Here is a 13668-nt window from a genome sequence, read left to right on the forward strand (position 1 = left end):
CAAAAACTTTCATGTTACATGGCCACAACTCACAATCCTGTACAAAATGTTCACTTTTATAAAGCTCCAGTGTAAAAATCAAAGAATCAAGCAGCGCTAGGACAGCACAGGGTATTTCATGTTATTATCTGCAACGCTTGAATTCATTTCCATTTTAACAAAACTTAATACGATGACTTAGGAATTCAGTAATTTTTTTATAGTCTTTCATTCTAGGTAGGGACAGATTTCATGTTTTGGTCAATTTTCTCTTTATCTTTGCTCTTCTTCGATTTTTTCTTCTTGTGTTTGTGTTTTTCCAATTCCTTTTTGTTCCCAATGTGTTTCTTCTGCTTCTTGTGCTTCTTCTGATTCTTGTGCTGCTGCTTCTCTTTTTTCTTTTTCTTTTTCTTGCTGTCTTGGCTCTCTCCTGCACTGGCAATGCCGCTGTGGCTTCGAGTCTGACTCTCAGAGGGGGTAGTCAAGGCTGCGGCCAGCGCTCGGACTGCTTTGACTTTGACTTCTGCTTGCTTCAGGCTGGTCAGCTGCAGCAGGTGCTGCCATATCCTCTTTGACCTCATCTACAGCCTTTTCTTCCGGCTCTGTAGGATTTTTTCCTGCAGCTTCCTCATCTTTTGCAGATACATTACTCTCACTCTCACTTTCACTGTAGTCTGGCACAAGTGCAGCCTCACCAGTCTTCTGAGTTAGATCAGAAGAGAGCCACGAGGAGCTGCTTACCTGAGGCTTGGGCTTGACCTTTTGTCCAGTCGCGTTCTCTCTCTCATTTTTTACGTCTGGTGATTCTCGTCTCAGAGGTGGTTTATTACCACCTGGCTCTTTCTCTTTATTGCTTTGTACTTCTGGTACGTGCTTCTCTTTCTCTTTTCCCGAATTTTCACCTAGAGGTTTGTGTTCCTTCAATGTATGCTTGGAATCATGAGCAGCTTTGTGATCAGCAGCTTCTGTGATCAGACGGAGGACTGTAGCTGCTCCTTTTGGCATCTCCCGGGCCCTTTTTGGATGGCTCTGCTCGTTTGTCTCTCGGCTTACTCTTCTTTACTAATGTAGATTCTTTGTTTAGAGAAGGGGAGTCTTTTCTCCTTGCTAATTCACTCTTTTCATTTCCACGCTTGGAACTAGAATGATCTCTGTGGCCAACACGGTCAGATTTTTTGTCTCGGTTAGGAATACAGTCTTTAGCAGTGCATCCACAGCCAGTACCGTGTTTCTCTGAAGATCTGCTGTCTTTGGAAGATTGAGAAATAACTTTTCCGTTTCCTTCTCCAGTTGCATGTTCTGAGTGGTCTTTCTCTCTCTGAACACGGCTCTTTCTCTTCTCAGAAGTGTCCTTGTCTGACAAAGAATGATCCCGGGCTTTGGTTTTGTCTTTTTCATTCAACATCAAACTTCCTGAACTTTTTGCAGCGGACAGAGAGTCTGTTTTAACATCTTCTGCTGTAACTGGCTCTCTTCATTTTCTCATACCTTCTAACAATTCAGCATTGGGAACTCCTTCATTCTCATTCCCTTTTCTTCTCTTCTGGTGTTTTTTATGTTTAGTGGGAGACTGGCCTCTACATACTGAAGACCTTGAACGTGAACGGTACCTTCTGTGTGGGGGTGATCTTGACCTTGAACGGTGATAACCATGTGACCTTGACCTAGAACGATTGGGATGACTCTTCCCTTTGCCTCTTCTGGGATATGGTGGCGATGGCAAGTGGGAACGAGAGTGGGAACGACTAAATGATCGAGAGTAGGAGCAAGTGCGAGAAGAACCCAGTCTTGACTTGGAGTAGGTATATGAACTTCTAGAGTAAGAAGAAGCACGATGGGGAGACTGGGACCTTAAAGAAAACAGAAAACACACTGGCACACACACAGAGGAATTTAATTCCGAACAGTCATTTCTTCCTAAATTGGGTTTGGTTTGTTTTTTCCTCTCCATATGGTTATGTCAAAGCTTCTTTCACTGCTGACAGAATGGTACTGCAGATTGGAGAACGTGATCACATGTAAAAGTTTCTGCTTACAAGACAGAACAGCTGCTGCTTTGTTAGTTTAAAACATACAGGAAGGGTACGTCTATTCCCACTCCCTTCTATTGCATGAACTACCATAGCTGTTGCCTGGTTTAAGGCGGTGTGTACTGGCCTCTACTGGTACGTGAGCATTTCTCACTGCACAACTACATGCAGTGCAAATCATTTTTGTTGCAGTAAGGTGCAAAAAGAGCAAGTCTTAATGGCTACAGCACAGTATCAAACATCAAGAAAAGGCAGTGAAGCTCGATTTTACAATGCCGCCTTAGTCTATTTAACTTCTCTACTTATTTGGCAATAGGTACAGGATGCAAAATACTCGTACTGCACCCTTACATACAGGCCTATTTAATCCACACTTCTAGGCAGATGTCCTAGCAAGATCTTGCACATACCTCTAGCTCTAACCAAGGGTAGTGACCACATTTCAAGGAAAATCATATCTGAAAGCTTCTAAACTCAGCCTCTAGTAACTTGACTCAATGCTGTTACTCTAGGAAAGAAGCTGACAGCATTACTAAGAGGGAGCTATTCAGACTCCTGCCCAAGCGAATTCTGGGGACAAAAAACATCAGCTACCCCGAGTTTTTTCTTCAAAAGTTTTTCTTTTATTATTTTTTAAAGAACCATTTCACGTCATTCTGCATATGTTCATTAGCATCATTCCTCCTCCCAAAGTCCTTCACCAATTTAAGATTTCCTTACAAACAAGTCTGGTCTTTCAATCCCTAAGAAAAATTTAACAATGTCAACAAAATACTAGTGAAAGCCACCAGTTTGCAGTCCAGGTGAAAATCTCTCTGTGTATCCACAAGAGATAAACAAAAGAGATGAAGACAATTTCTCTCCCATACCTCCTCCGAAGTGCTTTGAGGTAACGGTTGCAATCAGAATGGGGAGACACAGAAAATCCAGCCACTAGAGCTCTTCAGGTTCTGGCCTCCTCAGGGCTGTCAGGAGGTGAAGGGTGTCACTGCAGAGAAGCTTCAGTCAAAGAGACACCTGCTCCTCAGCAGCTGCTGCCAAACTGTAACTCTCAGTCACCTGTAATCTCTGCCGTAGCTGAGCTAGTAACCTTCACATGAAACACCTCTCACTGCTAATGCCTTGGCTCATCCAATCCATCTAACGACAGAGAGGTTGAGTGGAACTCCTCCTGATTCTCCTAGACAACCTGCTTCTCCATTACAATACGTAAAGCAGTTCCCTGGAAAACGAACGCCTACGCTGCTTTTGAACCTTTTTATATTCCGTCAGTTCCTTAGGAAAATCGTTTGTAAACTCATCAAGTCTGGACTTTTTCTTTCCCCTGTTAAAATAAGTTTGACTTTTATTACAATTATAGTTTGACCTTTATTACAAAAAGACACCAACAAACAAAACATGACCAACATGAGAACATGTATACTGCATGCAAATGCGAAAGGTGAACATCTTATTTAAGCAAAACCAGTTCAGAATTCCTACAAGTTTTAGGGACAGTTTTAGAATGGCATTCATCTCGTTTTAGTTTTGCATGTTTACCATCTGCAACGAAAAAGTCTATGGGACAAAACACTGTGTCACTTCTGCTTATGTCAGATGCACTTGAGTGTAACTGCAGTCCGATCTGCTGTGGAAATACAAACATGAAAACCAACACAACTTCATTGAGCCAAACACTTGCTCCTCTTTAAGCCTCCGTTGCTCTCTGTAAAACTCCTCCCTAGGTAAAGGGGGTGCTTGTGTCCTTGGAATGGTGTTTGGATGAGCCACTGGTACTGCTGTTGGTCCCCAGCTGATGACGTGTTTGCAGGAGCTGGGGGATATCCTGGAGGGGGGCAGTGCACCCAGCAGACGGAGGCTGCCCGGGTGGAAACTGAGGAGGAAGCAGTGGTGGAGGCACCACCTGTGGAAGAGGAAGTGCATGTGGTGGTGGAAGGTACAAGGGAGGTGGAGGCACAGGCACAAAGACCGGTGTTGATGCTGGTAGTGTTGGGGCCCGAGTCCTTTGGGTACATTCACTGCACGGGCGTCCTCGACTTGAACTTCTAAAGAAACCCAAAACCACATGTTACTATTTGTTACACTCTGCCCTGATTTTGAAGAGGAAAGCAAATGAAGGAGGAGCATGGTGGCGAGCACTTCTTGTTCTCAACTTAAGCATTTTTCTCCCTGCTTTCTCTTCATTTGAGACCACACTCATTTATCGATCCTCACACATGCCTTCCACACCCTCACCCCCAACAGTTCCCCCCATCTTCTCTCCTTATACTCAGCTTTGCAACTGTGGATGGAGGCTGCCCGTGTCTAAGAGACTCCCACCTCCCATGTGCCAAGTGCCCACCGTTCCTCTGCCGCTCCTTGATATGCTTAATACTTCACACTTCTGATCTTCAAAGTACTGCATAGATCTTAACTCATCTTCTCTCGAACTTCTTTTAACTTCTTCTGCGTACACTTCCTGTGTTGTTGCCTCATGATGATGTCTTTGGCCCGTTCTTGTCCCTGAGGCATTATTGTCTTGCTTACTGAATCTGAGGTTTTAGACAACCTGTGGGGTGGATCCTGGTTTTTGTTTTGACTCATCTTTAAGATTTTATAAGCACCATGCACCCTTACAACCTATCTATAACTAATACGTACCAAAAGGAAGGAATAACTTGACACTGCAATAACAGACAAAACAGACTCTCTCCAACTGAGAGAGAGCAGCTTGGCTATTTGAGGTGGCTACATTGGAGAAATTCAGAATTGTCATAAAATGACAGCCTTGACTTTTCCAATAATTTGCTCAATCAGTATCAACTGAGTTGTGAAAAAAAAAGAATGCTGGAGGCTGATTTCTATTGGGAGATGAATTTCTTCAGCCCTATTCCGCCAGTAACCAAAAGGGTGGCTTTCCACCTGATCCTTTAATTATATTTCATTTGTATATGTAATTATGGTTTCCTCAAAAAGCGTTCATTTTTCAGAGTCCTCTTTTCAATCATGTGCTGGAGTTTAATCTTGCTGCAAGCACATATCCCTTTGTTAAGGCCAATTCCAATTAAGCCATTTAAAAACTGGAACCACTTGTATTCTCCACGACTACCTGTGCATGCTTATTTCGTTATAAATCACCTGTTGTACTCTCACTTATTGTCATATTGATGGTAGAAATACTGCAGAAAAGAGTAATGTGAAAACACATGGCCAATTTTACCTCTAATTGTGCTTTTACACGTTTGATGAAAAGATCATTTCCTCAGTACTGAGGAGAAATTAATGCACTCCGGAAGGTCTGACATAACTAATTGGTTACTGTAGGAATTGCTAGTCACTTAAAATCAAAGGGCTCCTGGGGTAAAAAAGTTCCTTTTTCAGGGTAAACTTGTACTGAATGACTAATAAAACAAAAAATACTTCTGGGAAAATTCTTCCAGTTTATGGAAGTGTCCTCGTTCAAAGTAAAAACAAACGCCAGAACTGACACAATTGTCTGGAACTGTCACTAATGATACACAGATTGCTGGCAGAGAAGCTCAAGAAGAATCGAACTTGGGCATTTTGGTGTCTTTTATAGTCACGTTGATCTATAGATTCACTTACTGAAAAGGTCCACTTGGCTTTTCAGCACGGAGAGATAGGGACACTGCTGGAGGGAGGTCAGAGACAACAGCAGGAGATTGACTGACTGGCAGCCCAGCTGCCCCAGGCCACTGACCAGGGGCCAGTGATGAGGAAGCAGCAGCAGAACGAGGAGCCAAAGAAGCCGGTGGAATCATGAGTGGCTCCTGCTCTCTGGAAACTGTTGGCCGGAGCAGAGGCTGCAGGTTGTGTGTTACTGTTTGTCTCACGAGGGGTGGTGGAGGTGGTGGCTGCTGCTGCTGCTCCATCTGACTGCCGTAGCCAGTTCCATTTTTGAAGCTGTTCACAGCCTAGAGGCAGGAAAACATTTCTAAAAAGGGACTATGAGACTTCAGTGTATATACCAACAAAAGCCTCCACAGAGTAAAATTACTTACGTATTCCTGTAAATGCTATCAATCCTAAACTAAATCAACATACAGATGTATGAACACATCACATTAAGCACTGACATTAATGGCTGTAACTCAGAGTATTTGTATTTAAAGTAGCTCAGTGTTAACACCCAATGGGAAAGTGAGGCCATCATGTTAAGCAGAAGTATGACCTGAATTTGCCAGATCGTCTCTCAAGAGTTGGAACCTTCTGTCACAACAGATCATGTATCTGAGAAGTGTATTTAGCCTTATTCTATCTTGCCTTGCTTAAGGACATGTAAATTAATATTTTCTTCCCTTTCAGCTTTTTACAGACAGACTTTTCTTACAAAGAGTTTATGTAAAAGTCATCATGTTACCTGCCATAGGAGATTGTTGGCAATTAAAGCATCAGGAGAAACACCCGTCTGATGACATGTTGGGCGTGTATGTTCCCCAGATTCCACTAATGCTGTTCTAATACCTGTGAATAATTAGAACCATCAAAACAGTTTTTAGCCAAAATAAGGAAATTTTTGGAATTATAATCAATTCTAAAAGCACGTATATGATTAATGGGTGAATTAAGAACATGAAGCTATCAACAGTGTAAAACATTTTCCTGTTTCAACAGTGTAAAAAATTTCTAGTATGCAGCTCATAACTCTCCAGTTTTGATACTTCACTACTGTAACAGTTGAGGATGTAGAGTAGGCTGCGTCTTGACGTTTCGATGCGTCTTTTATCCACGGTCTAGTACAGTCACCAACCTCACTGTTAATGAATAAAACACATCTCAAAAAGTCATTAGTAGGTTTGAGGTCTGAAAGTTTTAACTCACTCTCCTGTGGAGAAGAATGTGGATGAAATGCCTCGTTTGTTGAGACCACAGTAAGTCACCAGCGCTGGCTCTACAGTTCTGTGGGGGAGTGAGGTGCTTTAGGTCCTGTCGGGGTCTGAGACCACGCGGCCGCTGCCCCTCCCCCACAGAGGGAGCGAAATACAAACCCCGGGGCTGAGATAAGGAGAGGTTTAATACAACAGAGCAACAGCGACACAGCAAACAGCAACAATAACAGTAACAGCGATACCGATGAACAGAGCAGGTGTGTACCGATACAGCAGGGAGAGCAGAGCGATGGCACAACCCACGCGCTCACCGACTCTCCCGCGCTGCCGCGCTTGGGCGCCCGGAGGTGACGTCAGCACGGTGTGGAATAACCCGGCTAGAGCTTCCCCCCGCTGCTGGGGAAACTTAACCCTGTCCTGCCTGAACCAGGACAGTTACCGAGGCCCAACTCGTTGGAGCACACCTGCTTCCCAAGGACAAAACCAAGGTATTTTGCTGAACGCTGCACCTCTTGGTAGATTTTCACAGCAAACGGCTTTGTTTTGATGGACACAGCAGTCCTTGGTAAAACCCCACAGAACAGTCTGGGCCAGCAGGATTCTTAGCAATATTCAAAAATTAATACTATAAGTTGCTGTGAGTAAGTAAATAAGTTGCTAAGCAGTTTTCTGTAAGTAAATAAGTCTCAAAACAAGTAATCATTTCTCTGTACCAATTCCCCCTTTTCTTTTCCCTCAGCAAATTCTTTTGCAGTCAAAAGGGTTTCACTATATTTTATTACTGTCCGTAAGGCCCATATCTGTTTTGTTAGGTTCTTCAATTCACACCAAAAGAGAAGATTCACCGTCGTTAACATTGTCGGGATTATTAGCAATATCGGTATCGGGTGAGTCAGTATATTTAAGATTTTGGAAGCTGATGGGGAATAGCCTGCAAACACATCCCACCAACAGTGTTCTCCCTCTGACTTCACTCGTTTCATGACTTGGTGTGTTCTCTCTGTAGCATGCTGGACAGTAATTAAAGTCTTCTGTCCTCTTTCTTGGACCTGGTTCATCAATCTCTTTAAATTTTCGTGATGCAAAAGTTTTCTCACTAGGGTCAGATCCATTCCAGTAGGGTGGGCTGCCAGTCTTGAACTAATTTATAATTAGATGGTTGTGACAGGAGCAGTACAACTGAGATCACACCCTGTAAGACTAACGAAATTGCAGATACAGCTGTTGGAATGATTACTTGTGTCTATTGTAAGGTCATCTACTTGTACAAAGTCACACAGGGTTCTTAAACAAACACATCCCACCCCCACGTAAGTTATAACAGTCTCTGGGGTTCCACTGGGGTGAATCTCGAATTGGCAGACGTTTTGTTCAGTGTCCAGACAAATGTCATGAGCTTTGGTGGTGTCATCTTCACAAACGAATCCCTGCTGGTCTCGCACAGTACAGGCCTCAACATCAATAGTTTGCCATTTCTTCTTATTTTTTATAGCCCATACCCTGTGCTCTGAGGGATACATCACAGCTCCGTGATGATTCAATCCCAATGCCACAATCGGATCTATTTTATGTACCCGAGCTCGATATATCGTTAATACAGAAGCTGTGGCTGTGTTCTTAAGGGGGTCAAAGGTAAAATTAACTAAGTGCCCCCATGATTGAAATCTTCTTTCAAATTCTGCTGCATTATCCCATATTACCTTTGGGTTCCGTCCTCACCTTCCCTGATGACTGCAGCTGCTGTTGGCTGTATCCATAACTGAGCTTGGACACAACTGAGGGCTGTCGAAACGTTACTTTGAATCGTGTCTAATGCATCTACGATTACCTCGTTATCCTTTTCATGAAGGTTCTCCCCTTGTGGAAATGCACTTGCCATGAGCCACTGATTGTTGCCCAGAGTTAGGAGGGAGGATTTTAGAGGATACTGTATTTTGTTCAGGTCACTGGTTACTGCAGCGAGTTTGTTCATTATTATTTCCCAATCAATACGAGTTAAAACTCCCAATCCTGTCCCTAGAGCACCAGCGGGGTCTCATTTGACTGTTCCCCCACTCCGGCCGCTTCCCATCCCTCTACTTTACCTTAACACACCACCCGATGAAGCTGACAACATCCCCCTCAGGCAGATGGTGCAGAGGTGTGCTCTCCCCGCGGCGCAGCGTCTGCACCTGAATTCGAGACAACAATTAACACAAAATTACTTCTCCTGCTAGAGGAGAGATACTTTACTTACAGCACTCGGCCCCAGCACGAACAGGCTGCCCCGGTGCCGCAGCGGGTGAGCACTAGGGCGTGCTCCTTCCTAATGGATGTTCGCTTGTCCCAGCCCAATTCAAGGATTTTACTGATTTTTTACACTAACTTCCCACAGAACGCCTGTCTGAGCTCTCCCGAGCGTTCTGCCCTATCCCAACCTGACCACCTCCTACAGTTTTCACAGTCAAAATCACCTCCAAACACAACCCCAACGTGATTTTTACAAGTAAAACACTCAAAACCAAAAATCGGATTGCATGAAAAATCCCCACTCCCGCGTATAGGACACCAAAGGTTGACAATTGGGGTGACACAGGGATGGGGGGGACAGGGGTTGGGGGGACACGGAAGGGACATTGGGGTGGCCTAGGGGGATGGACTGGGATGAGGTGGGACGTTGGGGGGACACGGTGGGATGGAGGGAACGAGGATTAGGGGGATCCTGGGGGGATGAAGTGGGATCTTGGGGGGACATGGAGGGGTTTGGGGTGACACAGGGACGGGGAGGATCCCAGGGACAGAGGGGACAGGGGTTGGGGGGACACAGAGGGGACACTGGGGTGACTTGAAGGGGGATGGACCAGGCTGAGATGGCACTTTGGGGGACACAGAGGTGACAGGGCTGAAGTAGGACACAGAGAAGGGGGGGCTCAGAGGGGTTCCCCAGCCAAAGGGGGGGCTCTTGGGGGTCCCCCCAGCCAAAGGGGGCTCAGGGGAGCCTGACGGAGCCTCCGGGTGCCCCTGGCAGGCAGCCGCACGCCGCACTACGGCTCGCAGACGCCGCTGCACGACGGCAGCCGCACGCCCGCCCAGAGCGGCGCCTGGGACCCCAACAACCCCAACACCCCCTCCAGGTAGGGCCGGGGGGGTCCCCCGTTTAACAGGGGGGTCCCCCATCACCGGTGTTGCGTTTAGGGTAGGAGATGAATTTGGTGAGAGATAAATCCCCTTGGGTTCTAGCCGGCCCTCAGCGGTCAGAGGGGCGAGGGGCGGCTGGACTTACCCCTTCATAGGTATTACATTCTGTTGGGATTAATACACCAGCTGGGCCCGTGACTGTAAGTCTGACCCGGCCCGAGCAGGCACTCGGGAGAAACCGTCAGGTTCACCAACAGGACGGTTTATTTTCAGGCAACATCTACAGATTCTTGAAGATTGCCTGCGATAAATGCACAAACCGCAGGTTGGCTCTAGAGCACGACACACAAAAAGAGAAAGCAAACCAAACCGATGGCAATCACACACACACAGTCCCGGGGACACACTCGGGTGGCCCAGGGGATCTTACCAAAGGGCGTCCCCTCTGGGGGGGGAGAGCACAAACCCGTCCGTCTGTCCCTCCGGTTTGGGGTCGGATTATCGTCCCTCCCAGGCAGGTACAGACTTGGGGTACTATTTACTGTAGTAGGCGCGGTGAGCGGGGGGACTGGAGTCAAATCGTTATTCTATCATTAATAACAGAATTAGCTTCGTGGTGCCAAGGGGCACGGCGGGTTTTTGTGGGGAAAAGAGAGAGGACGGGAAGCAGGGTCGGCTTGGTACGGCGGGTGCAGCTTGTGTGGGAAGAAGGGAGGATGAGGCACAGAGCTGGCGGGTTGCTACAAAAAATCCTATTTCGAGGGAACCGAGCAGAACAGGAGATAAATCTGCCCTTGAGTGAAAGGATGGGACCGCATGGCCTGCACCTCGCTTCGCATTCCTCCTTGGCGCCACACCAACCACAAATCACTGGACCATCCCCCCCAACCCCCCCGTCCTGTGTTTATTCTGGGCACTCGCTGTCAAGGAAAATGTCTCACTGCTGGGAATTTCTCACTGTTTTGCTCTTTTGCCTTCCTCACACTTCCCATACCCAATTTCCAATCACTAATTTCCAACACCTAACAACAGGGGACAGGGACAGCGTCAGGGGACCCCCACCCACCCCCCCACACCTGTTTGCCGTTGTGGGTGACGGAGGAGAGGATGGTGCGTAGGGTCTTCACCCCCATGGCGATGTCCAGGAGGTGGGAGGCGAAGAAGAAGTTGTTGTAGTGGCCCAGGAGGGACATGGCCATGTACCAGGTGAGGTAGAGGAAGGACTGGAGCGGGGGGACACACATGGAGGGGGGGGTGTCACCCCACAGCCTGGCACTCTTGTCACCACACCCCCATCACCTCGGGTTCTGGAGGCCCCTGGGGGAGTCCTGAGGGGTCTTTGGGGGGAACTGGGCAGTCCAGGATGGTCCCAGGGACATCCAAAGGCTCCCTGGGATAGTTCTAGGAGGTCTCTGGGGGGGGGTCTCGGGGGTCCCTGGGGGGGTCAGGGGATGTCCAGGGAGTTCCTGAGGGCATTCAGAGGGTCCTTGGGGGGTCAGAGGGTGTCTGGGGGTGGCGGGGATCTGGGGTGGTCCTGGGGGTCCCTGGGGACACCCACCTGGTCCCCCATCCCCCTGGCACCTCGATTCCCTTGGGACCCCCCCATCCCCCTGAGACCCCCCCCCAATCCCTTGGGACCCCTCCATCCCCGATAACTGATAACCCTTGTGCCAGCAGGTGTTATACTGAGTTATAACCAATCACCCATCTGATGGAAAAGGTGCAAGTGTTGAAGCCTGAGCTGTTACGGAGGCTCTCAAATAAACAGCCAAGCACCAAAAAATTAAAAAAATTGTTATTAACACAGTTAGCTAGCTCTCCGCCAATGCCAGGTTCGAATGTCTGTGAGAGGAGACAGAACAACTCCCCAGGGTTTCGTGACAACCCAAAAGGCTCCGTCCCTCACCCAACACGCGAGGGCTCTCACCCTCGAGGACCTGCTCAGGGCAGCGTCCCCACCCAAGGCCCCTCGAGGAGTTTCCTCGGGCAGCGTCCCCACCCCAGGGGAGAGGCCTCGACCGCAGCTGCTGCCGCAGGGGACGGGCTCCAAATGGCTCCCAGGGGCCTCCGCTGACACCCGGGTGAATCTGCCCTGTGGGCAATGGTGGCTCCCGTTGGCCAAAGGCCCCAACTGCCGTGAGACCCCGAGAGCAAAGGCCGTCAGGAGCTGCTGCACTCCAGCAGCCAAGCAGCTGCTTTCACTGGGGGGGGCACTGCCACACAGGCTGGTCACACTTCAAGAGCGAAGTCGTAAAGGCACAGGAGCGGGCTGTTCCCGTGTGCCGGAAAACAAGCAGGCGGGGAAGGAGAGCGGCCTGGCTGAACAGGGACCTTTGGCTGCATCTCCAGAACAAAAGGAGAATCTACCGCCTTTGGAAGAGGGGCAGGTCGCTCACGAAGACTATAAAGTTGTAGGGAAGTGATGCAGGGAGAGCGTTAGGAGAGGCAAAGCGCAGCTAGAGCTCAGCTTGGCTGCAGCTGTTAAGGATAACAAAAAATCTTTCTGTGAATTCATCAACAGCAAGAGGAGGATTCGAGAAAATCTCCCTCCCCTACTGGATGCAGAGGGAAACGTGGTCACTAAGGATGAGGAGAAGGCTGAGGAGCTCAACGCCTCCTTTGCCTCAGTCTTTAGCCCTGGAACTGGCTGTTCCCTGGACACCCGGCCTCGTGAGCTGGGAGATGGGGAGGGGAAGCAGCCTGAGGCCAGCACAGTTGAAGAGGAGGTGGTCAGAGACCTGCTGCACCACTTGGCTGCACACAGGTCTGTGGGACCGGGTGGGTTACACCCAAGGGTGCTGAGGGAGTTGGCAGACGTGCTCGCCAAGCCGCTGTCCGTGATTTACCTGAAGTCATGGCTGACTGGGGAGGTCCCATTGGACTGGAGGGTGGCAAATGTGACACCCATCTACAAGAGAGGCAGGAAGGAGGATCCAGGGAACTATAGAGCTGTCAGTGTGACCTCGGTGCCAGGGAAGGTCATGGAGCAGGTCATCTCGGGTGCCATTGAAAGTCACATAATGGACAACCAGGGGATCAGGCCCAGTGAGCGGGTTTAGGAAAGGCAGGTCCTGCCTGACAAACCTGATCTCCTTCTACGACAGGGCGACCTGCTCATTGGGTGGGGGAAAGGCTGTGGGTGTTGTCTACCTTGACTTCAGTGAGGCCTTTGACACCGTTTCCAAAGAGTGGTGGGGAACGGAGTTAAATCCGGTTGGCGGCCGGTCACGAGTGGTGTCCCCCAGGGCTGGGTTTTGGGGCCACTCCTGTTTAACATCTTTATCGATGGTCTGGACGAGGGGATCGAGTGCCCCCTCAGTCAGTTTGCAGATGACACCCAGTTGGGTGGGAGTGTTGATCTCTCGAGGGTAGGGAGGCTCTGCAGAGAGACCTGGCCAGGCTGGAGCGATGGGCTGAGCCCAACGGGAGGAGTTTCACTAAGGCCAAAGGCCGGGTGCTGCCCTTGGGCCACAACAACCCCCAGCAGGGCTACAGGCTGGGGGAGGAGTGGCTGGAGAGCTGCCAGTCAGAGAGGGACCTGGGGGGTGATTGATGGATAACGAGCCAGCGCTGTGCCCAGGTGGCCAAAAAGGCCAATGGCATCATCCTGGCTTGTATCAGCAATAGCGTGGCCAGCAGGGACAGGGAAGGGATCTCACCCCTGTGCTCGGCACTGCTGAGGCCGCACCTCGATTACTGGGTTCAGTTTTGGG

The 13668-nt window shown here is 48.7% G+C and overlaps 1 protein-coding gene across 1 annotated transcript; it reads right to left on the bottom strand.

Annotated features, from left to right (window-relative positions):
* Positions 1 to 212: 212 nt before the first annotated feature.
* LOC141916979 (uncharacterized) lies at positions 213 to 8717 on the bottom strand. The gene is given in 16 exon segments (XM_074809981.1): positions 213 to 456; positions 458 to 942; positions 944 to 1419; positions 1468 to 1829; positions 3214 to 3333; positions 3691 to 3802; positions 3805 to 3846; positions 3849 to 4054; positions 4480 to 4592; positions 4650 to 4736; positions 5544 to 5611; positions 5710 to 5912; positions 6831 to 6908; positions 7791 to 7978; positions 8338 to 8454; positions 8667 to 8717. Coding segments are annotated over 16 exon segments (2952 nt in total).
* Positions 8718 to 13668: the final 4951 nt, after the last annotated feature.

Source organism: Strix aluco, chromosome 33, assembly GCF_031877795.1.
Source record: "Strix aluco isolate bStrAlu1 chromosome 33, bStrAlu1.hap1, whole genome shotgun sequence".
NCBI classification, from domain to species: domain Eukaryota; kingdom Metazoa; phylum Chordata; class Aves; order Strigiformes; family Strigidae; genus Strix; species Strix aluco.